The sequence below is a fragment of the Scyliorhinus canicula genome, chromosome 3 (genome assembly GCF_902713615.1).
Source record: "Scyliorhinus canicula chromosome 3, sScyCan1.1, whole genome shotgun sequence".
NCBI classification, from domain to species: domain Eukaryota; kingdom Metazoa; phylum Chordata; class Chondrichthyes; order Carcharhiniformes; family Scyliorhinidae; genus Scyliorhinus; species Scyliorhinus canicula.
Genome location: NC_052148.1, coordinates 123,698,261 through 123,725,398, shown reverse-complemented (window position 1 = coordinate 123,725,398; position 27,138 = coordinate 123,698,261). Strand labels below are relative to the sequence as shown.

The window sequence follows — 27,138 nt, the reverse complement described above, 5'->3', positions numbered from 1 at the left end:
TTTCCCCTCGAAACCGCGTACAGATATGTTGTCCATATGGTATATTACTCTTTGTATGCCGTTTAGCATCTGAGATATCGTTCCCTGGAATATTTCTGGTGCAGGAGCAATTCAAATGGCAATCTATTAAAGCAACAATGACTGAATGGCATTATCAAAGTGGTCAAAAGTCTGGATTCTTTGTCCTGAGGCAACTGCCACAAGCAACTGCATCTAATTTGATGGAAAGGGTACTTTTTGCGAATTTGGTAAATCTTCCACCCACTGATGCTATCAGGAGGATCTCACGTTTGTTTATTTGAGTCAATTCCACACACTGTAATTGAGCCATTAGACTTTGGGACTGTGCCCATTCCAGAACACCACTTTGTTGGTATAATTACTCCCTGCCATAATATGTGTTCCACAGTTGGGCGAGGGACCTTTTTAAAAAATTAATTCTTGGAATGTGGGCATCACTGGCTGGACCAGCATTTGTTACCCATCGCTAATTGCCCTTCAACTAAGTGGCTTGTTAGGCCATTCTAAGAGTCAACCACATCGCTGTGTGGGTCTGGAGTCACATGTAGACCAAACCAGGTAAGGATGGCAGATTTCCTTCCTTGAAGGACAGTAGTGAACCAGATGGGTTTTTACAACAATCGGCAATGGCTTCATGGTCATCACTTACTTTTAATTCCAGATTTTTATTGAATTCAGATTTCACCATCTGCCATGGCGGGATTCAAACCCGGGAGCCCAAAGCAGTACCCAGAGTCTCTGGATTACTAGTCCAGTGACAATACCACTAGGCCACCACCTCCCCTTCCTCAGTATGAAGAAGCAAAATAGTTTAACTTCAGCGCTTGGGATTACATGATATTCCGTCTCCAAGCCTGTATACAATGTCAGAAATTAGTTCCTGAATGTGTTACTGTACTGCTCATCACAACTCTCACTTTGGTAAGATCCTATTTGAATTATTGTGCACAGTTCTGGTCTCCATATTATAAGAGACATAAAGGGATTTGTTTAAGGTGCAACAAAAATCACAACAATGTTAACAGGACTGAGAGGGTATGCTTATCAGAAAACGAGAACTTCTGGGGCACTTTTCTCCAGCTAAGAGAAAGCTGAGTGCTGAGCTGACTGAATCTTTTAAAAAAACTGTATTGAAAGGAGTTTGATAAAAGTAGACAGAGAGAGTGATTTTATTTGTGGGAGAGCTCAAAACTAGCTGTCATGATTATAAGATCGCCATAAATTAATCTATAGAGAATAGAGGAGAAATGTCTTCTCCCAAAGAGAGCTAAGGACCTGGTGCTTGCTACCACAAGGAATAGTAGAGAGAGATCTTATGGGTCCATTTAAGAAAAATCTAGATAGATCCAGGGACCAGTGAAGAAACAAAAAATGGGTGTGTTTCTTTACCAGCCACTTTTGCATTGCATTATCATTCATTTTGTTACTTAATATTTTCTGCCTTGCACCTGATTAGAGACCTTCCCTTTTATTTGTCCTCTCTTCCTCACTTTGTCTGCCTCTGTACTTGTTTAAAACCTGTTACATCTCTAAAGTTTTATAGTTCTGATGGAAAGTTACAGACCTAAAATGTTATCTCTGCAGTTGCTGCCTGACCAGCGGAATATTTTTAAGCTTATACATTCAAGGAAACTTATACTACTTGAAAGATGGCTTCTGAATATCTTCATGTAAACATACTCACAATCAAGTTATCTAAAAATGAAATCTCAGATAAACCTGATAATTAAATTATGAATTACAACAGTTACTAATTGAAAGTCCACTTAAGTACAACTGATATTTATAGAAAGAGATTTTTCCTTGCTCTTTGGTAGTTTCTGCACAGCAATATTGAAACCTTGCTGGTTAAACAATAAGGGCAGGTGTAGCCCCAAATTAACAAGTGCCTTAGACATCAGAGTAAAAATAACCAGGTCAGACAAGAGTGAACTCAAAAGTTGTATAAAATTCTAAACTGGTTCTAGATTTCAGTCTAATATTTGTACTATGTGAAACATCAATGAACTTTCAGGTGATGCTCAAGGTGTTTCACAAGAAACCTGTTACAAAGTGGAGAAAATGTAGTAGAATGGATAGAAAATTGGTTGATAGACTGAAACCAAACAAGCAGTCAGATTTTGGATTTTGCTTGAATTGGAGAAAGATTATAAGTGGCACATCTCATAGGTCAGTGCTAGGCTCACTTTCTCCTTCGGTACTTATAGATGATTTAAGCTTGAATATAAGACAAGTTGTTGACAACAAGAAAGCAAAATTTGAACATGTTAGAAGAATGCACAGGAAAGTAGCAGATGCAATTTAATGTGGATAAGCAATAGGTGTTTAAGGTCAATGACAGGACACTGCATAGAGTGGATAAATAGAGAGATCTAGAGTTCCAGTTATAATTTCCTGAAAATGTCAGGGCATCCCATGAACAGATGGATAAAGTTCTGGATATTAAAAATAGAGGCGTAGAATAAATAAGTAATATATATTAAGGATGTTCTGGCCTTGGAAAGGGTCCACAGAAGGTTCACAAGAATGATCCTTGGAATGAAGAGCTTGCCATATGAGGAGCGGTTGAGGACTCTGGGCCTGGGGGGATCTTATTGAAACTTACAGGATACTGCGAGGCTTGGATAGAGTGGACGTGGAGAGGATGTTTCGACTTGTAGGAAAAACTAGAACCCAAGGGCACAGCCTCAGACTGAAGGGACGATCCTTTAAAACTGAGATAAGGAGGAATTTCTTCAGCCAGAGGGTGGTGAATCTGTGGAACTCTTTGCTGCAGAAGGTTGTGGAGGCCAAATCACTGAGTGTCTTTCAGACAGAGATCGATAGATTCTTGATTAATAAGGGAATCAGGGATTACGGGGAGAAGGCAGGAGAATGGGGATGAGAAACATATCAGCCATGACTGAATGGCAGAGCAGACTCGATGGGTCGAATGGCTTAATTAGGCTCCTATGCCTTATGGTCTTATATAAAACATTGATTCAGTCACAAAATATACCGTACAGTTGTGGGTACCTCACTATAGAAAGATAATTAAAGTCTATCAAAGTGTACAGTGCGGATTTATTAGGATGGTGCCAGTGATGGGAAACCATAATTATGAAGATAAATTGAAATACTGGGACTATTTTCGCTGGAGCAGAAAAACTAAAAGAAAATTTCAAAGAAGCTTTTAAAATCAGGAAGATGAAGAGGGTGAATAGAGGAAAGTTATTTCCTTCAGCTGGGGACTAAGTAACTAAAAAGGCATTATTTCTAAAATTACTAAAAAAGCAAAATAATTGGGAGAGGAAGTGGTTGAGGCAGAGACCATTACTTCTTTTAAAGGAAAATTGGATGAGAAGCTGGTACAAAATGACAGGAAAAATATGAAATACTGAGATTACTTTTGAATTGCCCAACACGGAATTGGTAAAGATACAGCTGAATGGCTTTCCTCTGTTCTGCTAATTTCTGTTTCTCTGATGTAAATGCCAATGCTGAAAGTTATGGTAGTTAAGTACTCTACCAACATAGCAGTACCAAATTTCTACAACTCACTTATTTAATTCAAAACTTCTCAGAGAAGGCATGTATATAATATGATTTCTAAGTGGACCATAAAGATTTTCAAAATATACTGTCAGAGTTGCTGTTGGAAGAAGATGGTATTTTCCTCTATCATATTGAAATGGCAATGCCAAGAAGAAAAACAGGAATTGGCATTCGAAGTAAGAAGTCTTACAACACCAGGTTACATTCACCTGAGGAAGGAGCAGTGCTCCGAAAGCTAGTGATTTGAAACAAACCGGTTGGACTTTAACCCAGTGTTGTAAGACTTCTTACTGTACCCACCCAGTCCAATGCCAGCATCTCCACATCATGGCTACCATCGACACCGCAAACTGCCACTCAAAGTGGAGAGGATCTCCAAGAAGATTGCGCATATAGACATTGACATCAAGTTTCTACAAAAATGCAAGAAAGCAGACAAGATCCCGAAAGGATTACAGATCACAAACCCACTGACGGTGACCTCCAACACAGGGTACTTTGAGAGACTGCCGTCGCACCTCTCTCACACTCCTCAACCACCTCATACACCAGCTCCACAGTAGACGCCGTAACCTGGAATCCAAGATGGAGTCCATATTCTTAACTTGCACTCAGGACATAGCAGACCAGCTGCAGGACACCGCCAAACAGACGAGACAACGGTACTATGCCACCTATATGCACACCAAGAACAGGAAGCTTGAGAAACTCTGCATCACCACCAGCAGCAACCAAGCCTCCCCCGGTACTACAGTAGAAAACAATACAGGGAAATCAATTGTAAACTTGTCAGATTACACCCTTCAACCAGACGAAATCAAAGTCCTCAGCAGAGGGCTCAATTTCTGTACCATCACCAAAATGAACCCCATCAGTCTTGCAGTAGACACGGAGGAATTCATCGGGTGAATGAGGCTCTGGGAGTTCTTCCACAGACCCCATGAGGCCGACAGCAAACCCAATGAGACAACCAACGAACCAGCAGCCTGAGAAATCTGCGGTGCAGCAACCAAAGAGGAAAGAGTCAAATTGGATCTCTCCGGAAGGCCGCTGCCCTTGACTCGATATGTATGCTCAAGCCGCCAGGAGTCATGTCAATGCCAGATTCAACTGTCGCATTCACAAGGCAGCCTCGAACGTCACCCAAGCAAAATGTAACGCTATCCGCACTCTCAAGACCAACCACACCATCGTCATCAAACCAGCAGACAAAGGAGAGGCCATTGTCAAACTGAACAGAACAGACTACTGCAAAGAAGTGTACCAACAACTCAACAACCAGGAACATTACAGACAGTTACCCGCAGATCCAACATTCACCTGAGGAAGGAGCTGCGCTCTGAAAGCTAGTGATTCGAAACACACCTGTTGGACTTTAACCTGGTGTTGTAAGACTTCTTACTGTGCTCACCCCAGTCCAACACTGGCATCTCCACATCATGACATTCTAAGTGAATTGCTGTGAATCAATCTGGTTGCCCACACATTGACCACCTATTGGCTCTGCGAAAGCCTGTTATTCCCACCAATTTATTAAAGTAGCTGACAGCCCTCCAACTTCAGAATGTTGACTGGCACAATTTGGCAAGAGTAAAGGCATTGCATTCCACTCCCACAACGCATCCTCCCATCCCAGCACCATTCTTAATAGTCTGACCCCAGCACTATATTCAGAATTTTGTGTGTCTGTTCCTGCACAAGTCTTCTTCTAAAACTTCCCAATAAAGCCATTGCAAGAACTTCAGACTGGCTATTTTTGGTTGCTTCATGTGTGGCAAATGTCAAATAGTAGGAATGAAGCTCACCTGATGTGACTGAACACTGCACTTTTGTATCCAACATATCAGAACATATTTTGCAAATGCCTGTTGGCACTAAAAAAACCCAAAATATCTTTCAATTTCAGGTAAATTATATCTATTTATATGGATTGATTCTGTACTGATGGGCTTTTACCAGATAGGCATGTCAATGCAGGCACACAGCATAATTTATTGTTCATTAAATTGATGCCCTCCATGTGAATGTCACTAGCCACTGAAATTGTGGAATCACTAATGAAGGGCAAGCACAACAGTGTTTACAGCCTAATGTTCAGCGGGTCCTTTCTTCATTTACAATCTTACAAACTGACAGAAAATGAAACAGAGCAATTGAATTGGTGTTTTACTAATCAGGTGGGTGACAGACTAAACAGACCAGTTAGAATATTCACTGGATGAAACTACCAACTGACCATTGATTTTTGTTTATTTCAAAAGACAGAATGACCTGAGGTAGTTCCTATGGAATGAATTCTGTTTGATCAGCATGACTGCAAAACCATGTTTAACTGCTTACATAAATATGGAACAAGTTACAAGGACATGAAACAATCTGAAAGCAGGAAACTACAAATACCATAAAAATATGATTAATTCAAAATGATATAGAGTAATATTTGCAATAGTGATACCATTTGCAGGGTTCAAACCGCCCTTTTCTGTACAACAGTACATGGTTTCCTGAGGGTTGGTCAATGTTTGTATTCCTATGCCCTCTATGTTGATAATTACAAGCAAAAATCAGTAGCAATTAGCTGCATTTGTAAAAATTATGTTCAATAGGAATAATCTATTAGTATTCTGTTAGTAAAATATTACTGTTAAATTGCTGAGATGGAGAACTATGTTTTGAAAATAATGTATATTAATGCTCCTTCTTCCACTTTCTCCTAAGTTTGTTCTGTATCCTAGTACACAAGGGAAGTAGAAAAATGGGTAGGGTAGGTGGGGTGTGGCAGAATGTTGGGGAGATAATAGAAAAAAATAAGGTCACTCACCTGTGCATCTCTATTTGTTCTTTGGAGGCCATCCCCTGCGCCAAATGTTCGTTTACAGTTTTCCAACCACTGCATTAAAAAAGATTCAATCATATTAGTAAGTAAACAATTTAACAGGCACAAAAATGATGACACCCTCATATATGCAGTTATTCATACATAAATCAAAGATGACCACCCTAGATACCACTCCTACAGAAAATCAGAACTCTACCCACAACTCCAATCGCCTGTAAAGTCACATCACTTACCTGTTGCCCAACAATGGCAGAGCTCAACAAAAGAAAGTCTGTAGTACCTGCTATCATCTTCAGCTGTTGAGTGCCAAGTGATTCACCTTGGTCTTCTGAGATCCCCACCCACACAGATTTCAACCAATTCAATTCACCTATGCCTCCTGACATAATTCCGGCAATTGTACTGAATTCTTTTGTTCCATAACTAGCTACGTCTTTAGCCAGGCTGTTACTGTACAGCTACCTGATCAAGTGGAAAATTGCCCAAGTCTGCCCTTCTCACTAAAAACAGCACAACTCCAATCCAGTTATTTATGGATGTATTGATCTATTCTCAAACATTAGCAAAAGGATCATTAGCATTGTTATCATGCAGCACTTACTCATCAATAACCTGCTCAACAATGCTCAATTTGGATCTGTCAAAGGACGATGGTGGTGGATGTTGGAGGATAATCATTTCAGCCTCAGTACTTCAGGTCACTGTCAGTGGCCCAACTATCTTGAGTTGTTTCATCAATGAGCTTCCCTCCATCATAAGACTAGAGGTGGGTATGTTTGCTGATGATTGGACAGTTGTAACTCCTTTGATAATGAAACAGTCCATGGCCGAATGTAGCAGTGCCTCAGCAATATTCAAGCTTGTATTGGTATATGGCAAATAATACTCACACTGCACAAGGGGAGGTAATAACCATTTCTAACAAGAGAGAATTGAATTTCTTCCATGACATTCAATGGCATTAGCATTGCTGAATCTCCCAACATTGACATTCTGGTGGAGATCATCATGAGCGAGAAAGTTATCAGCCACACAAATTACCCAAAGCCTTTCCGCCACCCACAAAACTCAAGTTAGAAGTGTGAAATACTCTCCACTTACTTGGATGAATGCCATTGAATCTCTTTCTAGTAGACTAATGGTCAACATATATTCCATTTACTCCACTAAGCAACTTGCAGTTTTTTTAATTCAATAAAGCGGGCTGCTTTGTCCCGTATGATGTTGAGCTTCTTGTGTTGTTTAAGCTGCATGGTTAGTGGAGAATATTTCCCCAATTTCATGCTGATGTGATAGGAAAGGAAAAATAAATATCCAGATTCGCAATCCTACTAACTTCCCATGGTTAGTTAGCATTTTCTTTCCCCTCATGATATATACAGCCAATTTCCTTGTTATGCTGTCATAGAAACAAGTGTACATATAACTAGTGTGAGGTGATGCATTTTGGCAGAAGGGATAGGTGCAATTTTAAAGAGAGTGCAGGGACACAGGGACCTGGGGGTGCATAGATCTTTGAAGCCAGCATGACTTGGAGAAAGTGATTAGCAAAGGATATGGGATATGGACCTTCACAAACAGATGGATTGAGTACAAAAGCAGGGAAGTTACACTGAACCCTTATAAAGATTTAGTTAGGCCACAACTGGAGTGCTGTTTTCAGGGAGATTTCAGTTCCTCGGGAGGGTGCAGAGGAAATTCCCTAGTCTGGCTCCAGGGATGGTGGATTTTAGCGATATGGTTTGGCTGGAGAAGCTGGGGTTGTTCTCCTTAGAGGAATGGGATTGAGGGGATATTTGGTAGAGCTGTGCAAGATTATGACGGGTTTGGAAAAGTTGGACGAGGAAAATTTTTTCCCATTAGCTCATGGTACAAGGAAGAACTTTTTTTAATGCAGAAAATGGTGCTGACCTGGAACACACTGTCTACAAGGGTCATGGAAGCAGAGAAGATCAACAATTTCAAAAGGAACTTGAATGGGGCACTTGAAAGGAATAAACCTACAAGGCTTTGGGAATCAAGTGGGGGGGGGGGGGGGGAAGGAAGAGGAGGGAATGGCACCAAGTGGATTATTTCACAGAGGGCTTGCACAGACCCAATACACTAAATGGTCTCCTTCTGTGCCTTAAACAACTATGGTCTCGGCCATTCAGACCCTCAAGTCTGCACCACCATTCAATTAGATCAGGAATGATCTGTGCCCAAATTCCATTTTCCCACCATTGATCCACATTTCTCACTATCTTTGCTTAATAAAAATCTGTTGATCTCAGTTATGAAACCTCAACTGACCTGGCATTCAGTCTTTTGGAGCAGAGAATTCCCGATGACAAATACCTAAAGCATAAAAAAGTACTTCCTGACTTTATTCCTGACAACTTGGCTTTAATTTTAAGATTATATCCCAGAGGATAGAGCTTCTTTATATCCACTCAATCAAATCCTTTTATAACTTTAAACATTTTAATCCAAAATGTCAAAGCTCCCCTCTGGATTGACAGATCTAGAGACTTTACTTTCCATTTATGTTTCTAAATTCCTCATTTTTCTCTTCAATATATTTACCTTAAACCCAATCTTTCTTCACTTTACAGAATCCAAAATTTCAAATCCCTGATTTCTAGGTTGCAAGTAAATTCTCCTGAAGAAGGTCCATTCGTGAACAATGATTCATTAAACTATGATCCACTTGGGCAGATTTAAGGGAGTGGTTATATTTTTAAAATTTGAGTTTAAAGAGCATTAGTGTTCTTTTTAACTAGATATTAAAATAAGTAAATATTACTTCTCAAAATGCCACATACTCAAAAATCTGTATAATTCTAGTGAGACAGGGAAGATGAGTCTTCATTTAATCAATTTAAAAGGTGTACCAGAATCAGTAAATTAAATTTGATGGCTTGTGCTATATTGATGGAACACTCCAGAGATTGCAGCATCCGTTTCAATTAGTGAATGGATTCCAAGTTCCATTTGTAAATCTTATTATTCTTCCAATGTGACCTGATTTAATTATATTTATGAGACAGAATTTACAACAGGAGATGCTGGTGAAATGATGCAGGTCCTCTTGACATATCACCTACTTACTAGTCATATATTTTAAAAAAGGTTATAAAGTTGAAGTATGCTAAATGTATGTGTGTATTGGGGGTGGGGGGTGGGAAGAGAGGCAATTTAATCTCATTTGGGGAATTAACTATTGATTGAAGTAGTATGTTGCATTTGTAACTATTTATTCAAGCTCCTTGCTCTCAATTTATTTACGGTAATTATCAGAAGTGTATCTACGTCCCATTTTTTAAAATATTCTTTCACGGGATGTGGGCATCATTTATTGCCCATCCCTAATTGCCCTTGAGAAGGTGGTGATGAGCTGTCTTCTTGAACCACTGCAGTCCACGTAGGTACACCACCCACAGTGTTATTAGAGCGTTCCAGGATTTTGACACAATGACATTGAAAGATCAGCAACATAGTTTCAAGTTAGGATGTTGCGCAGCTTGGAGGGAACTGGTGTTCCCAGGCATCTGCTGTCCTTATCCGTGGTGGTAGACGTCATAGGCTGGATCCTCCATCGGTGGGCCCCTCTGTTTTGCCGGCAGCGCACTCACGCCCGCGGATTTCACGACGGCTTGGGGGCGCCCACAATGGGAAATCCCATTAGCCAGCTGCCGGGATGGAGAATTCTGCTGCTGATGGGGTCACTCCACACCAGAAATGGGTGGAGTAGGATGGAGAATCCCGCACCATGGGTTTGGAAGGTGCTGTCCAAGGCCTTGGTGATTTGCTGCCGTACATCTTGTAGATTGTACACACTGCTTCCACTGTGGTTGTGGTGGATAGAGGAAACTTTGAAAATGGTGGACAGGGTGCCAATTAAGTCGGTTGTTTTGTCCTGGATGGTGTTGAACTTTTTGAGTGTTGTTGAAGTTGCACTTATCCAGGCAAATGGAGAATATTGTATTGTGCTCCTGGTTTGCGCCTTGTAAATGTGGACAGGCTTTGGGCAGTCAGGAGGTCACTGCTGAATTCCCAGCTTCTGACCTGCTCTCGTAGTATTTAAATGGCTGGTCCAATTCAATTTCTGGTCAATGGTAACCTCTAGATGTTAATAATGGAGAATTCAGCAAGGGTAATGCTATTGAATGTCAAAGGGAGATGATTTGCTCTTGCTCGTTGGTGGATAGACATTGGCTCACACTTGTATGGCATGAATTTAAGTTGCCGCTTATCAGCCCAAGCATTTATTTATACATGATGATCAGGAGAAAAGTTATTAAAATTAGCATTTAAAATTAATGCCCAGAATCATCATTCTGAATCTCTAAATTTTGAATCAGCTAGCAAAGGTGAAAAATCCATTTCCAAAAAAAATATATTTTCCCAATGGGCATTTACAACATACTGACAAGCCAGTAAGATAATCCAGAGAATACTTACCTACCAAAAATTTGCTTAAATTCAGCATTTGAAGAGGGATTAAAATTAAAATCAAGTCACGAAAGGAAAATGATTATTGACTGAAGGTGTTAAGTAGCAAACATAGCATCTCATCACTAATAGGTGGCATAGGAATGGCACCCTTGAAAATACAGATGACTGAGCCTAACATGTGCTGTGGTAATGTATTCAAAGGCATTCTGTAAGAGGGGATCATAAAACACTGAGGTGGTGTGGTATGGAATAGAATGGAAAAGGATCAGCACAAATTTACAGGAGGGAGGTCTTAATACGTTTTGGAATTTCTTGACAAATAATGTTTTTTTTCCATAAACTGAGTGTACCCAATTATTTTTTTTCCAATTAAGGGGCAATTTAGCGTGGCCAATTCACCTAACCTGCACATCTTTGGGTTATGGGGGTGAAACCCACGCAGACACGGGGAGAATGTGCAAGCTTCACACAGACAGTAACCTGGGGCCGGGATCGAACCCGGATCCTCAGCGCTGTAGGCAGCAGTGCTAACCACTGGGCCACTGTGCTGCCCGACAAATAATGTTGACAACAGAATTTGTGTGTGAATAAGTTGCGGCTTTTAATACTGCACCACACAAACAATTAGTTCAGAATGTAGAAGAACAGAGAATATGAGGCATATTTCTGAGGGTTCAGAAAATTATCTCAGGAAAAAATAGTGTAGCTGTAAATAAAAATGCGCTCATATGGCAAAGGTTTCACATGCATCAGTGCTAAAGAATTGCTTATTGGATATAAATTAAGAGCCAGGGCAGAAATAAACTTGTCCAAGTTTGCAGAAGCCACCAAATAGGGTGGTATGAGCGTGTGCGGTGGTAGGGTGGTGAAGATCAAACAATGAGGCAAAACAAGTACATAAAGATCAGGTAAGTTTGGAAGGTGTTCTGATTAAGTGAAAATTGGCATATAATGTAGACAAATGTAAGGTAATGAGATTTGGGAAGGAAGTTAACTACAAGAATAGAAACTAAGTGGCTCAACTGGACACAATAAACCAGTGGTCTGGGAAGACTGGTGGATAGCTCTCTCAAATTAACAGTTCAGTATTTGGCAGCAATGAGGAGAGCTCACTTAATCTGGGGATCATAATCCAAGATATAGAGCATAAATTTCAAGAGCTGAGAGTCTGTACAGCGCACAGTAACAGCCATAGCTGGAATGTTATGTACAATTCTTCTCAATGCACTAAAAAAGGATATTCCAACGTTGTGGGAAATGTAGAAAATTACATCTATGCTTGCAGTATGGAGCTTCAACTGGAAAGCAGGAAATTGTTCATTCAGGAGAAAACTCAAAAGATTCTTAAAGGAATAAATAAATTGAACTCCCATGGCTTGAAAAGGGGATTGTGTACACATTTTAGATTTAACTATTTTACACAGGTTGTGGACAATACATGGAATGCACATTCCAAGGAGCCAATGGTATGCTTTGCACACAGCATGTCTATTGCAGGCACTGGACAGAGAAGATCATGTCAGTTGTTGACTGTCCAGTTCGGAAATCACATTGGAATTTGGGGTAGATGTGCTCAGCCGGAATCTCAGCCTTACAAGGGCAAAAACCAGAGTTCATCACCATTGTCTTACAATATTTAAGGTTGCCAAAATGAAGGTGCCAGTAGAGGTAGGCAGATATTTGAGGGAGACTGAGGTGCATTTGTCTTGTGATTGCCAGATTGACAGCTGTGCATTTTAGAGAAAAGTAGGGAGCAACATGACTTACTTCTGAAAAGTGGAAACAGCTTCTCTGTTCAAACTTGCCAGGTTCCTTAAAACCACTGAAACTTCCTTTCACCGTGCCTTGGCAGCTTGCCCACGATGGTAATGACTTTGCAAAAAGAATTACTTCCTGGCAACTAACCAAACACTGCACAAAATTTTTTATAGGAATGGCCTCTAATTCTACCATCTCTATCAAATAATGCATCAAACAGGACTGTATGCAATCCTTTCGTCATTTAAAAATGTAATTCATGTGTCCTCTAGACTTATTATTCTCCAAATCAAACCCGCTGCTGTAATGCCTGTTCCGCCGGCGTGAATCAAGCCACCTCCCTTACCGGCGGGACTGGCGGCACGGGCTCCGGGGTCCTGAGGGGAGGGGGGCCGGGGCAATCTGGGCCTGGGGGTGCCCCCACGATGGCCTGGCCCGCGATCGGGGCCCACCGATCCGTGGGCAGGCCTGTGCCGTGGGGGCACTCTTTTCCCTCTGTGTCGGCCATAGCCTCCGCGATCGCCGACACGGAAGTGACCCCCGCCCTGCGCGGTGATGACGGCGTGGCGCCAAAGGCCTTCCACGCCAGCCGGCGGGACGGCAACCATTCCGGCGCGGGCCTAGCCTCTCAAGGTGAGGGCTTGGCCCCGAAAGGTGCGGATTTCTGCGCATCTTTGGGGCGGCCCGACGCCGGAGTGGTTCCCGCCACGACCCCCCGCCCCGCCGGGTACGGGGAGAATCCCGGCCCTTGTTCCTGATATTTGTATTTAAATTGGGTTTCCTGCATAAATGCTATGAATTCAGGCTTGCCCCAGGTATATTTTCAGATAGTGATGAGAGTAAGTTTCTTATATGGCAAATCAGACTTCTTGTAAAAGTGAATTTTCACTGCTCTGCATCCCTATGTGCAGGAACAGGACACAATAACAAAAGCAAAAAGTGCTGGGAATATTCGGCAGGTTTGGCAGCATTTGGAGAGAACAACAGTTAACATTTCGAATAGAATATAACTCTTCTTTGCAACTCCAACACTTAAGTGTTTATTTTGGATTTCCAGCATCCACAGAATTTTGTTTTTATATTAGCACAACAACCGTCAAACTTTCTGAAGGAATACTGAAACCAGAATAAGAGAGATGAAGGTCATATCAAACCGCAAGCTGTTTTATTCTACAATGTAAAAAAAAGAGAAGTATATTTGATGAGTAAATTGCATTTTATTCACCTACAAATGCACAAGTCAGAATAACTTCAGAAGATGTCGGAGCACAATTAGGCCATTTGGCCCATCAAGTCTGCTAAGCCCTAACCCCAGCCAACAGCGCCTTCCCTTCTACAAAAAAGTCTATTCTTGGGCAGCATGGTGGCATAGTGGTTAGCACTCTGCCTCATGGCGCTGAGGTCCCAGGTTCGATCCTGGCTCTGGGTCATTGTCCGTGTGGAGTTTGCACATTCTCCCCATGTTTGCTTGGTTTTCGTCCCCACAACCCAAAGGTGTGCAGGTAGGTGGAGTGGCCATGCTAAATTGCCCCTTAATTGGAAAAAATTAATTGGGTACTCTAAATTTATTTTTAAAAAGGTTGATCATTATGGCGGTTCTGGGGGAATCCGGTTTTCGGGATACAAATTGAATACGACGAAGAGTGAGATGTTTATAGTCCAGGCAAGAGGTCAGGAGGGCCGGCTGGGGGAGTTACCGTTCAGGTTAGTGGGAGACAATTTTAGATATCTGGGGATACAAATGGCGTATGACTGGGGCCGGTTACACAAGTTGAACATGTCCCGGCTGGTTGAGCAGATGAGGGGTGAGTTTCGGAGATGGGATGCGCTCCCGCTGTCACTGGCGGTGAGGATGCAGACGGTTAAGATGACACATTGCTGAGATTTTAATGTGTGTTCCAATGCCTCCCAATTTTCATCCCGCGGTCTTTTTTTAAGAAGATCAATAAAATTATTTTGGGCTTTGTTGGGCGGGTAAGTCCCCACGTGTGAAAAAATGTGATGCTCGAGAGGAATCGGGGGGAGGGGGTGCTGGCCCCGCCAAATTTGAGTAATTATTACTGGGCGGCCAATATTGCAATGATAAGGAAGTGGGTAGTGGGGACGGGGGCGGCTTGGGAGTGGATGAAGGCAGCCTCATGCAGGGGCAGCAGCTTGGGGGCGCAGATAATGGCACCGATAATGGCACCGTTGGGGATTTCGTGTATGGCAAAGGGCGGGAATTGAGAAGATGGGGGACCTGTTTCTGGAAGGGAGCTTCCCCAGCTTGAGGGCGCTGGAGGAGAAGTTAGGGTTGGCAGCAGGGAATGATTTTAGATATCTTCAGGTGCGGGACTTTCTGCGCAGGCAGGTATCATACCTCCCAATCCTGCCACTAAGAAGGATTCAAGATAGGATAGTGTCTAGGGGATGGGTGGGGTAGGGGAGCGTCTCAGACATCTACAAAGAATTAATGGGGGCGGAGGAGATGCATATAGAAGAGCTGAAGCGTAAATGGGAGGAGGAACTGGGGGGTGAGATGGAAGACGGCCTATGGGCGGAGGCGCTGAACAGGGTCAACGCAACCGCTACATGCGCAAGGCTCAGCTTGATCCAATTTAAGGTGGTGCACCGGGCGCCACCAACCTCCAGTTCAATGCTTCTGTTACTAGCAAATATTTACCCCCTGGTCCGCCACCACCTTCTCCATCTGGAATCTCTTCCTCTTACCGACCAAAACCATTATCCCCCACGCCCTGCTGTCGAACCCCAAGTGAAATACTTGGCTTACCCAAACTTTCCTGAGCCTCACCTGATCTTTCACCCTCAAATGATTCTCATGCAGCATACCCACATCGGCCTTTAACCCTAGACCTCTTCACTGCCCCCCCCCCCCCCCCCCCAACCCCGATCCACTATGTACCAGGAGGGATTTACCCCCTTCTTCCAACAGCTCCGTCAACATCTTGGCCTCGGGCTGTCCACCCCTTCGGGCAGGCCCACGATCCTCAGATATTGCTGCCTGTTTTCCAGGTCCTCCACCTTGGTTCACAGACCTTTGTTGGCCGCGACCACCTTCTGCAGCGCCACATCCATCGAGGTGAGCTGATCGCTGTGTTGCAACAAGGCCTCCTCCACTCCATTCAGTTTCTCATCCTGCTCCCACACCTCAGCCAATGTTTTCGACACCGCCGCCTTCACCTGGGCAATCGCCTCCACCACCAGCACCTTCAGTGCCGCCATCATCTCATTCCTCATCACCTCCATGTGCTTTGCAAAATGTTTCTTGAATTCTAAAGCCATCGCCTCAGTCATCTTTTCTGCCGTGAGCAATGCGGCCCCACCCAGCCATCTTTCCAGTTGCTGAGCTGACTCTTCACTTAACGGTGAACCTTCACTCGTCTTCTTCTTCATGGCAGCTTTCCTTTGGTTTCTAGACATCCCCCTCCTTCCGTATGTCTTTCTGCACTTATTTGTCTAAAGATTATCCTGAGACTGGGCAGTCAATTCTAAAAAATCAAGCCTTGAGCAGGAGCCACCCAATGTGCGACTTCCTCCTACACGCCACCACCGGAAGCCTTATGTTGATACATTTCCAAGTCAGGATGGTATACAACTCGGGGGGAACTTGCAGACATTCGCCAGGTCCGTGATTGACACTCGGGAGGCTAACAAGCTGCAGCCACACATACATATTACACTCCCCACACACACACCTTGCTGGCTGCGGCAATGGTGTTCCATGCCCGTCCACCCCGACCCTACAACCCATCTCCTGGCCACCCCCCGCTACACCCCAGCCCTGGCAGAAGCCCTCCGGCCAGTGGCACAACTTTCAGCACATTATGGCAACGTTGGACACTTTCCGTACACTATCTCTCTCCCTCAGCAGTTGTGACACCGGTTTCACGATTTTTAAAAGCACAAGTGAACCGTGCCGTCGGGAACTCAGCCCACTGGAGGCGGAGAATCGCAGAGGCCCCTGGAGAATACCGGGTCGGGCTTGCTGATACGCAAACGTGTCTACTGTATGTGCATTCCGGTACACATTGGCACCATTGTCAAGGTGCTGGAGATTGCGATTTGGCATCAAATCGACGCCTGCCACGCTTTTGGCTTCGGAACCGATTCTCTGCTCAATCACCTTTCTCGATTTCGGCTAATGGAGAATTCCGCCCATTATTTTCTACCACAAAAGGTCAAAATACACATTTTACAAATAAAAAGTTCATCTCTTCCGCCCACTACCCTCCCCACTCCCCTTTCTTCCTCCCCACTGGCCCATTTTGATGGTATATAACCCATCACATTTCTACCTCCTCTAGTTCTTAAGAAGTCATATTCGGCTCAAAACATTAAACCTGTTTCTCGCCACAGATGCAGCCAGGCCTGCTGCATGTTCCAGCACTTTTTGCTTTAATTATCATAGGTTAAACCACAAATTACTCAGTTCTAACAAAAACAATCCAAGCTTGATTGTGAATTGACATTTATCTAATGCAAGCTTCAAGTGTACAAAATATTTCTTCCAATTTGTCAGCTGAAGAAGTGCAAAGGAATAGCATCACAACTTTACCCCAGTCGACACTTTGTCTCAGTAAATCTTTTAAAACGCAATAGTGTTAGAAAGTTGGGATCAAATGAAAAGTGAATGAATTGGATAAAAATAAACCGATGGGAACTTAGCTACTCTGAGGACCCATGAGATGCAGACTGGCCTAGTACAGTAGCAGGGTGAAACAGATACTTTGTTCAGCAAAGAGGATACTAACAGTCCAGAGATCATAACTACGCCCAGTGGCATAGCAGAACTCTCACAGAATCAAGCTGTTGAGCAGAAAAGAAACAGAAGTCTGACGATGATACCTCGTAAGTTCTACTTTAAACTAGAAGATTCCCAAAAGAAAGCGACAGAACCAGTACGATAATTATTTTCTGGATTCGGCTTATAGTGTTAAAACCTATGGGATGGTGTTTTGGGAAAGGTGTATTCTCAGACTTTAGGTAAGTTGAGAGATTTAGATTGGGAGTTAATTTAACCAGACTGTGTAACCATTGTTGTAGTTTAGTATAAATGTTGTTCTTTACTGTTACCTTTCTTTTAGTGAGTTTCAAAGTTTAACAAAACATATTGGATTTAAATAACTTACAAAAAGACTAACTCCTTTCCTCACCAGGTTTAATTTCTTTTCTCAGATTTTTTCCCAATTGCAAAAATAAATGGTTAAGATCTGGGGCGCGATTCTCCGCTCCCCATGCCGGGTGGGAGAATCGCGGGAGGGCCGGGCGACTCACGACACGCCGCCCTGGCACCCCCTGCGATTCTCTCACCCCCCCGCTCGGAGAATCGCAGCTCGCCGTTTTTCATGGCGACCGGCGATTCTCCGGCCCGGATGGGCCGAGCGGCCTGATGTTCCCGACCTGTTCACACCGGCGGCAACCACACCTGGTCGCTGCCGTCGTGAACATGGCGCCAAAGCTTCGTTTGTGGCTTGTGGGGGGCGGAGATGGGAGTGAGCACCACGGCTGTGCTCGGGAGGGGACTGGCCCGCGATTAGTGCCCACCTATCGTTGGGCCGGCGTCTCCAAGGGACGCACTCTTTCCCCTCCGCCGCCCCGCAAGGTCAAGCCGCCACGTCTTGCGGGGCAGCGGAGTGGAAGACGGCAACCGCGCCTGCGCGGGTTGGAGCCGGCCAACCTGCGCATGCGCGGCTGACGTCACTTAGGCGCCGCCGTCGCTTCATTCTCGGCGCGCCGTCTTGATGCAAGTGTCAAGGCCCGGCGGCCGAGATTTACGGAGTGCCGCTCCTAGCCCCCTGGGGGGGGGGGGGGGGGGGGGGGCTGAATAGGGTGTGAGGAGTGGCCTTCCCGATGCCGCGCGGGAGCGGAGAATTCCGCCCCTGGTGTTCCAAGTTTCCCTTCTGGGATTTGGGATGCCCTTGCATTGAACATCAGCGGGGTTTATAACAATATGTCACAGTGAATGTATTGAAAAAAAGTCAACATTCAAATTACCTTCATCATTCAGTGGTTTGCCATTAAAAATAATTATTTTATCTTGGCCTCACCTTGGCTCCTCTGACACATTATTCTTCAAACATCTCCTGTCTCCCCTTCAAAGTCTTCGAGATTTCCAACTACATCAAGTTTCTCTCTGAAAATATACTCCTCTCTCAGTCGCTGTACCAAAGCAATGGCTCTCTTTCAGCAATTCCAATCTCCACCTACGCTCCCCAGTCTGCTCTCCTACAAATTCATCACATTCCTGCTCTGTTGAAACAACTATGCTACCGTGGGCAGTGGTTATCACAGTGGCTTCACAGTTCTAAGATCCCATGTTCGATTCCTGGCTTGGGTTACTGTCTGTTTGGAGTTTGCACGTTCTCCCCGTGTCTGAGTGGGTTTCCTCCGGGTACTCCAGTTTCCTCCCACTGTCCAAACATGTGCGGGTTCGGTGGATTGGCCATGCTAAATTGCCCTTAGTAACTAAAAAGGTTAAGTGGGGGTTACAGGGATAGGGTAAATACGTGGGCTTGAGTAGGGTGCTCTTTGTAAGGGCCGGTGTAGACTTGATGGGCCAAATGGCCTCCTTCTGCACTGTAAATAAATTCTATGATCTATGAACTCCTGCTTCCATGTAAACTGACTTGCCTTCATTCAGGAACTCACTCCTTGACTGTGACCTCACTTTCTTCTTCCATCTTCTTCTAGCACAAGTGCATTTTGTTGCTTTTCTCTGTCTTACCTCTGAGGTTACCCTTCCAGTTCTTCAAACTCTAACTATGACCCCATATTTTTTAACCTTCCCCTCATTTCCCCTCCCTTCACACTCTTATCAAGCACATCCCATGACCTAACATCTACTCCAGTGATTATCTCATGCCCCTTCCAGTTTTTATGCCAGTATATACTTAAATGGTTTCCTCTCCACGGGTGTGCCGTCTCAAGTAGCAAGACTTGTAACAATGTTGTTTCCAAGCCTGCAACAAAATAACAAACCAAAAGAAACACTGAGCTAAAGCTCTAACTAAACCAGGTACATATTTTACAACAGACAGAAACTATCTGCAGTTCTAAATTAGGATCACGTTTCTTATTTTCAACTACATAAATATCAATGACCTAGCTACAGATTTTTTATTTTTTTTTTATAAATGTTTTTATTCAGTTTTCGTATTTTATATTGAACAAATTACAAATTGTTAGGAGAGAGAAAAAAAAAACAAACAAAAACAAACACGCAAAAATTAACACACATATTTACAGGTAAGCATCTTCGTAGTAGTAACTGCGCCCCCCCCCCCCCCCTCCCCCCCTCAACATGTTTATTTAGCTTGGTTTTGGGCCTTAGCTAGCCATCGAACCCCCGTAACGAACCTGTAGCCCCCCCCCCCCTCCCGCTACCTTCCCCCGACTATTCTTCCTCTTGTACATTGGCCACAAATAGGTCCCGGAACAGTCGCATGAATGGCTCCCACGTTCTGTGGAAGCCGTCGTCCGACCCTCGGATGGCAAATTTGATTTTCTCCATTTGGAGAGATTCCGAGAGGTCGGACAGCCAGTCCGCAGCTCTGGGCGGTGCTGCTGACCGCCAGCCAAACAGGATTCTACGGCGGGCGATCAGGGAGGCAAAGGCAAGGGCATCCGCCCTCCTCCCCAGGAATAGATCTGGCTGTTCTGAAACCCCGAAGACCGCCACTATCGGGCATGGCTCCACCCTCACTCCCACCACTTTGGACATTACCTCGAAGAAGGCTGTCCAGTACTCCACGAGTCTGGGGCAGGACCAGAACATGTGGGCGTGGTTGGCCGGGCCTCTTTGGCACCGTTCACATCTGTCTTCCACCTCCGGGAAGAACCTACTCATACGGGTTCTTGTTAAGTGGGCTCTATGTACCACTTTTAGTTGCGTCAGGCTGAGCCTTGCGCACGTGGAGGTGGAGTTGACCCTATGCAGTGCTTCGCTCCAGAGTCCCCACCCGATCTCCATCCCCAGGTCGTCCTCCCATTTCCTCCTTGTTGCGTCCAGTACGGTGTCGTCCCTATCTACCAGTCGGTCATACATGTCACTACAGTTCCCTTTCTCTAGGATACTTGCGTCCAGTAGGTCTTCCAGTAGTGTCTGTCGTGGCGGTTGTGGGTACGTCCTTGTCTCCTTTCGTAGGAAGTTTTTGAGCTGCAGGTACCGTAGCTCGTTCCCCCCAGCTAGCTGAAATTTCTCTGTCAGTTCGTCCAGTGTTGCGATCCTGTCGTCCGTGTATAGGTCCCTGACTGTCAGTGTCCCCCCGTCCTGCCTCCACCTTTTGAAGGTGGCGTCGGTCAGTGCTGGTTTGAACCTATGGTTGTTGCAGATGGGAGCCCTGTTCGACATTTTGGTCAGGCCAAGTTGCTGCCGCAGTTGGTTCCAGGATTGGAGGGTGGCTGTCACCACTGGGCTGCTGGAGTGTTTTTTGGGTGGGGATGGGAGTGCTGCCGTGGCGAGGGCCCGGAGGGAGGTTCCCATGCAGGAGGCCTCCTCCGCACGCACCCACTCAGCTTCTGGCTCCTGGATCCATCCCCTTACTCGCTCGGCTGTTGCTGCCCAGTGGTAGAATTGTAGATTCGGGAGGGCTAACCCTCCCCTGGTTTTTGTTTTTTGTAAGACCTTCTTTGGGATCCTAGCATTTTTACCCCCCCATACGAACGCCATGATGAGTTTGTCCAGCGCTTTGAAAAAGGCCTTGGGGATGTAGATCGGAATGGATCTAAACAGGAAGAGGAACCTGGGCAGTACGTTCATTTTGATCGTCTGAACTCTCCCCGCGAGGGAGAGCGGGAGTGTGTTCCATCTTTGCAGGTCCTTTTTAACTTCCTCCGTCAGGCTGGTGAGGTTCCATTTGTGGATCCCTTTCCAGTCATGGGCTATTTGGATCCCCAGGTAGCGGAATTTATGTCGGGCTTGTTTGAACGGCAGCCCCTTTAGTGCTGCCCCCCCCCCCCCTTGCGGGTGTAATGGGAAGATCTCACTTTTGCTCATGTTGAGTTTGTAGCCCGAGAAGGCTCCAAACTCTTTCAGGAGCGCGATGATCCCGTCCATGCTGCTTTGTGGGTCCGAGATATAGAGGAGCAGATCATCCGCATAGAGTGAGACTCTGTGCTCTCTACCTCCCCTTCGGATCCCCCTCCAATTTTTTTGCTGCCCTGAGCGCGATTGCTAGCGGTTCGATTGCTAGTGCGAACAGCAGCGGGGACAGTGGGCATCCTTGTCTGGTGCCCCTGTGCAGCTGGAAGTATTGGGAGTTGGTATTGTTGGTCTGTACACTCGCCATGGGAGCGTTGTACAGGAGCTTTACCCAAGCGGTGAACCCTGTTCCAAGCCCGAACCGCTCCAGTACCTCTATGAGGTATTTCCATTCGACTCTGTCGAAGGCCTTTTCTGCGTCCAGGGAGACGATCACCTCTTGTGTTCTCTCCCCGGAGGGGGTCATTATCACGTTCAGCAGGCGCCTGATGTTCGCGGTCAGCTGTCTACCTTTGACAAAGCCCGTCTGGTCCTCTGTGACCACCTCAGGTACACAGTCTTCTAGCCTTTTGGCTAGGATTTTGGCCAGTATTTTGGCGTCTGCGTTCAGCAGAGATATGGGTCTGTATGACCCACATTCCGTTGGGTCTTTGTCTTTCTTAGGTATCAGCGAGATTGAGGCCTGTGCTAACGTGGGTGGCAACGTGCCCCTAGCTAGCGAGTCTGTGAACATCTCCCGCATGTGCGGGGCCAGCGCTGTCGCAAATTTTTTGTAGAAGTCCGCCGGGAATCCGTCCGGTCCCGGCGCCTTCCCCGCCTGCATGGAGCTAATGCTGTCCATGATCTCTCCCAGTGCTAGTGGTGCTTCCAGATCCCGTTTTCTGCCCTCTCCCACAACTGGTATGTTCAGTCCGTCAAGAAACCGGTTCATCCCAGCCTTCCCCGTTGGGGGCTCTGAGGTGTACAGCTCTTGGTAGAAGGCCTTGAAGGTTTTGTTAATCTTCTCTGGTTCTGTTTCCAACGTGCCTCTGGTATCTCTGATTTGCGCGATTTCTCTGCTGGCTGCCTGCTTTCTCAGCTGGTGGGCCAACAGGCGGCTGGCTTTGTCTCCGTGTTCGTATAGGGCCCCGCGTGCCTGGCGGAGTTGGTGTACTGCTTTCCTGGTGGAGAGCAGGTCAAAGTTCCTTTGTAATTCTTTTCTCTCCGCCAGGAGTTCTACAGTCGGGGCCTCGGAGTATTTATGGTCTACCTCCAGTATGGAGTCGACCAGCTTCTGCCTAGCCACCCTTTCCTCCCTATCTCTTTGCGCTTTGTAGGCTATGATTTCCCCTCTTAGTACGGCCTTAAGCGCTTCCCAGAACGTGGAGGGTGAGACCTCCCCGTTTTGGTTGATCTCAGTGTACTCCGCTATGGCCTGCGCTATCCTTTCGCTGAAGGCCTTGTCAGCTAGTAAGGCACCGTCCAACCTCCATTTGGGGCGCTGGGCCCTTCCCGTCTCTAGCCGCACATCCATGTAGTGTGGAGCGTGGTCTGATATCACAATTGCGGAGTATTCCACCTTGTCTATCTCTGGAAGCACCGTTTTCCCCACCACAAAGAAGTCAATTCTGGTGTACACGTTGTGTACTGGGGAGAAGAAAGAGAATTCTTTCTCCCCCGGGTGGGCGAATCTCCAGGGGTCTACTGCTCCCATCTGCTCCATATAGTGGCTGAGTTCCCTTGCCATGTTTGAGGTTTTCCCCGTTCTGGGGTTTGATCTGTCCGTCGTTGGGTCCTGTACACAGTTGAAGTCCCCCCCCATGATTAGTCGGTGCGTCGCTATGTCCGGGATTTCTGCCATGGTCTTTTGGATGAAGCTCGTGTCGTCCCAGTTGGGCGCGTACACGCTAACTAGAACTACCGGCGCCCCATCCAGGGCCCCGCTGACCATGACATACCGTCCCCCTGGGTCCGTAACCGTCTTTGTCGCCCTAAACATTGTCCTCTTGCCAATCAGGATCGCCACCCCCCTGGCCCTTGCCCCATAACAGGAATGATAGGTTTGTCCCACCCAGCCCTTTCTTACCCGCAGTTGGTCCCGCTCCCTCAAGTGCGTCTCTTGGAGGAAGACTATGTCGGCCCTCATGTTTCTAAGGTGGGTGAGGACTCTAGATCTCTTCACTGGGCCGTTAAGTCCCCTTACGTTCCAGGTGACTATTCTGGTGGGGGGCTTCTGCCCCCTTGCTCCTGTGGGGTTAACCATATTTGTCCGGTGGACGCGCCCCTGCCCTCTGGGGTTTCCCTATGTTAGGGGGCCGTCCAGGATGTCCACTATCACTGCTCTCCCCATGCGGTCGGGTCCCTGCGCTCCGGGGTTCCCCCTTGTCCCGGGGACACCCGCCATGGCCGTCCACTTTGTGTCCGCCACGCGGGTAGTCCCCTGCACTCCGGGGGGCCCCTTCACCCACAGACCGTACTGGGTGGGTGCTTGCAGCAGTTCCCTGTTTCGAGCCCTTGTCTGTGGCACTTTGTGGCCCTATTCCCTTACTGGCCTCTTTTGTCCCTTCGTCCCTGCGTTTCCCCTCCCTGGTCTCTCGCCCCCCGGGTGCCCCCCCCCCCGCTCTATCCCTTTCGGGGATACCCCTGTGTACCCCTCCATTGCCCCTCTCTCCCCCATTCCTGTCCCCATTTGCTCTCCCACCTTTGATGGGTGATCCCCCCCCTCCCCTGCCTGGCGCCTTCCCCCCTGTTGGGGGTGCGCTGCGGCCCTGCTCTGTTGCGCGCCCCCTTCGCTAGCTTTCCTGCTAGCACGGTGGCTCCCCTCCCGGAGGTTGCTGTCCCGCTTCCCCTCTCCCCTCTCCAGTACTCCCGTTCCCTCGTGCCGGGGCCTGGCCTCCCACCTGGAGCGGGCCCTAGGGCATTGGGTTGTTTTCCGTTCTGGGTGTTTCTGCCAGGGGGGAGGGGGCTGGCTTTGCCTCGCCCCTCCCCACCCCCCCGTCGGCATGACGTGTCTCCTTGCCATGGGCCCCTCGTCCCTACTTCCCATGGCGTTTTTCCAGCCCGTGCTCCTCGACGAATCTATTCGCCTCGGCAGGGGCTGTAAAGAAATATTCCTTGTGTTGGTATGTGACCCAGAGTTTTGCTGGGTACAGCATACCAAAACGTACTTTGTTCTTATAGAGAGCTGCTTTCGCTCTGTTGAACTCCGCCCGTCTCTTAGCTATGTCCGCTCCAAAATCCTCGTAGATTCGGATGGCGTGCCCGTCCCAATTGCAGGCTCTATTCTCCTTGGCCCAGCGCAGGATTGTCTCCCTATCCCGGTACCGGTGCAGTCTGGCTATAACTGCTCTCGGTTTTTCCCCTTCCTTGGGCTTCGGGCGCAGTGACCGATGAGCTCTGTCCATTTCCGGTGGGGTGGGAAAAGTTTCCCGCCCCACTAAGGAGCCCAGCATCGCAGCCACGAATGTTGTGGGACTTCTACCCTCTATCCCCTCTGGCAGGCCCACTATCTTGATATTTTGCCTTCTCGAGCTGATCTCCTGGTCGTCTACCCTGCCCTTCAGGCTCCCCTGTGTTGCAGATTTTTTATTTAACAAACATTGTATTAAGGCATTTATGGTTTTATAACAGAAGATACAAATACAAATGTAAACATAATTCAGAGCGTAACACCCCCTCCATCTCTTCTCACTGTTCCCGCCTAAACTAAACTAACTAACCTAACTCCCCCTACCCCCTTATTGTATCTGTTAACAGTTTAGTTTTCCCATAAGTAGTTGATAAATGGCTGCCACCTTCGGACGAACCCTAATATTGATCCTCTCAGGGTGAACTCAGGGAGAAACCCAGCCAGAAAAGAGAGATGCAATGAAACAGCAGTATTAAGTTTTTCTTTACTTTCAATGTTCCACACTTTTTCAAATGTTTCATCTCAATATCATAAATGTGATTCTGTCAAGATTGTCATATGTAAATCAAAACAAAGTGCAAATGTAGGAGGAGAGTTTCTATGGCTCACCTGTTCGGCTCCCTCCCTTTTGGCATTGTAAGTATCCAAGTGTTCTTGTAGCTCTAAAACGCTAAACTTTAACGTCTCTAACAATCCACACGAAACAAGCTGCAAAAGATTTTTTAAAAATCACAGGCATTTATATTCCTGCTATACTTTTATAAATTTAAAATTAGCATGTGTATTTATGCCAGAAAAATTGGCAGAGACCGATGATCAGACTTATTCAGAGGGTTAACACATTGCATGTGCAATTCGGGTTTTCAGGTTAACATCAAAAATCATCACGCGAGGAAAACTAGGGCAAAGGTTTTCCGAGGCTACCCTGCATTGCCGGTTCACCAACACTGGTGGTGGACTGGATAGAAATTGTTTGTGTGCCTTCTCATATGTGGACTGAGGGATGGATATCACCCTTTCACATCTATTGTGGGGATGGGGAATAAAAAGGTTAAACAAAGTAAAATAACAAAACCGAGAAACATAACTGGCATCTTAAAAATATGGGGTGTTCCACCTCCTGCAGAACTTCCATTTATTTCAGAAACTTGGCTAGGTTTCCAATTTTCTCCATGAAACTATTTAATCTTCATAGAATCATAGAATTTACAGTGCAGAAGGAGGTCATTCGGCCCATTGGGTCTGCACCAGCGCTTGGAAAGAGCACCCTACTTAAGCCCATGCCTTCACCCTATCCCTGTAACCCAGAAACCCCACCTAACCTTTTGGACAATAAGGGGCAATTTAGCATGGCCAATCCACCTAACTTTCATATCTTTGGACTGTGGGAAAACCGGAGCACCCGGAGGAAACCCACGCAGTCATGGGGAGGGAGTGCAAACTCCACACAGTCACCCGAGGCCGGAATTGAACCCGAGTCCTTTGAGCTGTGAGGCAGCAGTGCTAACCACCGTGCCGCCTCTTGATCTGAGTCAATGTTGTAGGCCTCCTTAGGGAAATGCTTTCTCACTTGCATGCCAACAGGAACTTATGAAAGTCAATGTATGTTATACGTGCAAAAATGTAATACACCATATATAAATGACTAAGGCTGGAATTTTCTGACCGATTATGCTGACAGGATCTTGGATGCGCAGTCAGTTTCCCAGCGGCAATAGTGCATTTGATGGAAAACCCCAATGGTAACACATGACCAGAAGATTCTGTTGCCGAACAATGGCGGTCCACCATTGCTGCTGCGAAACATGTGGCTGATTGCACAGAAAATCCTGCCCAATGACCTTGGACTATAGTAGAGAAGAATTTCAAAATTTGTCGATGATACCACAGTATAATTCTAGCTCATTTTTGGAGATGAAGGCAGGCAAATGCAAAACCCTTGTAATGAAATGTTCTTTGTAATCAGCACTTGCCTTAATTCAGGAACTAGGTAGTATTTTCCCGTTAACATCCATCAATATGATGGTTCCTATTACAAGCAATTGTTGAAAAATTGCAAATAAAGGAAGTGACTTGTGAACAGTAAGCTTAAGTTTACAATTAAAAATTGGAAGAAACCGGAGGAAGGCTCAAAAATATGAATGGCAAATCTTTTTTGAGTATTACTTTCAAGAAATGCAA

The 27,138-nt window shown here is 45.9% G+C and overlaps 1 protein-coding gene across 19 annotated transcripts in view; it reads right to left on the bottom strand.

Moving 5' to 3' along the window:
• The window catches only part of fryl (furry homolog, like), a 553,990-nt gene that overhangs the window by 29,684 nt on the left and 497,168 nt on the right, over positions 1–27,138 (bottom strand). For all 19 annotated transcript variants that reach the window (XR_005459993.1, XM_038791218.1, XM_038791221.1 and 16 more), the window contains 2 exons: positions 25,567–25,665; positions 6,377–6,445 (listed from right to left, as the gene is read on the bottom strand). Coding sequence is in view for 18 of the 19 variants with exons in the window: in XM_038791218.1 (XP_038647146.1) it covers positions 6,377–6,445; positions 25,567–25,665 (168 nt within the window). In the remaining variant the exon portion in view is untranslated. The remainder of the gene's footprint in view (positions 1–6,376; positions 6,446–25,566; positions 25,666–27,138) is intronic.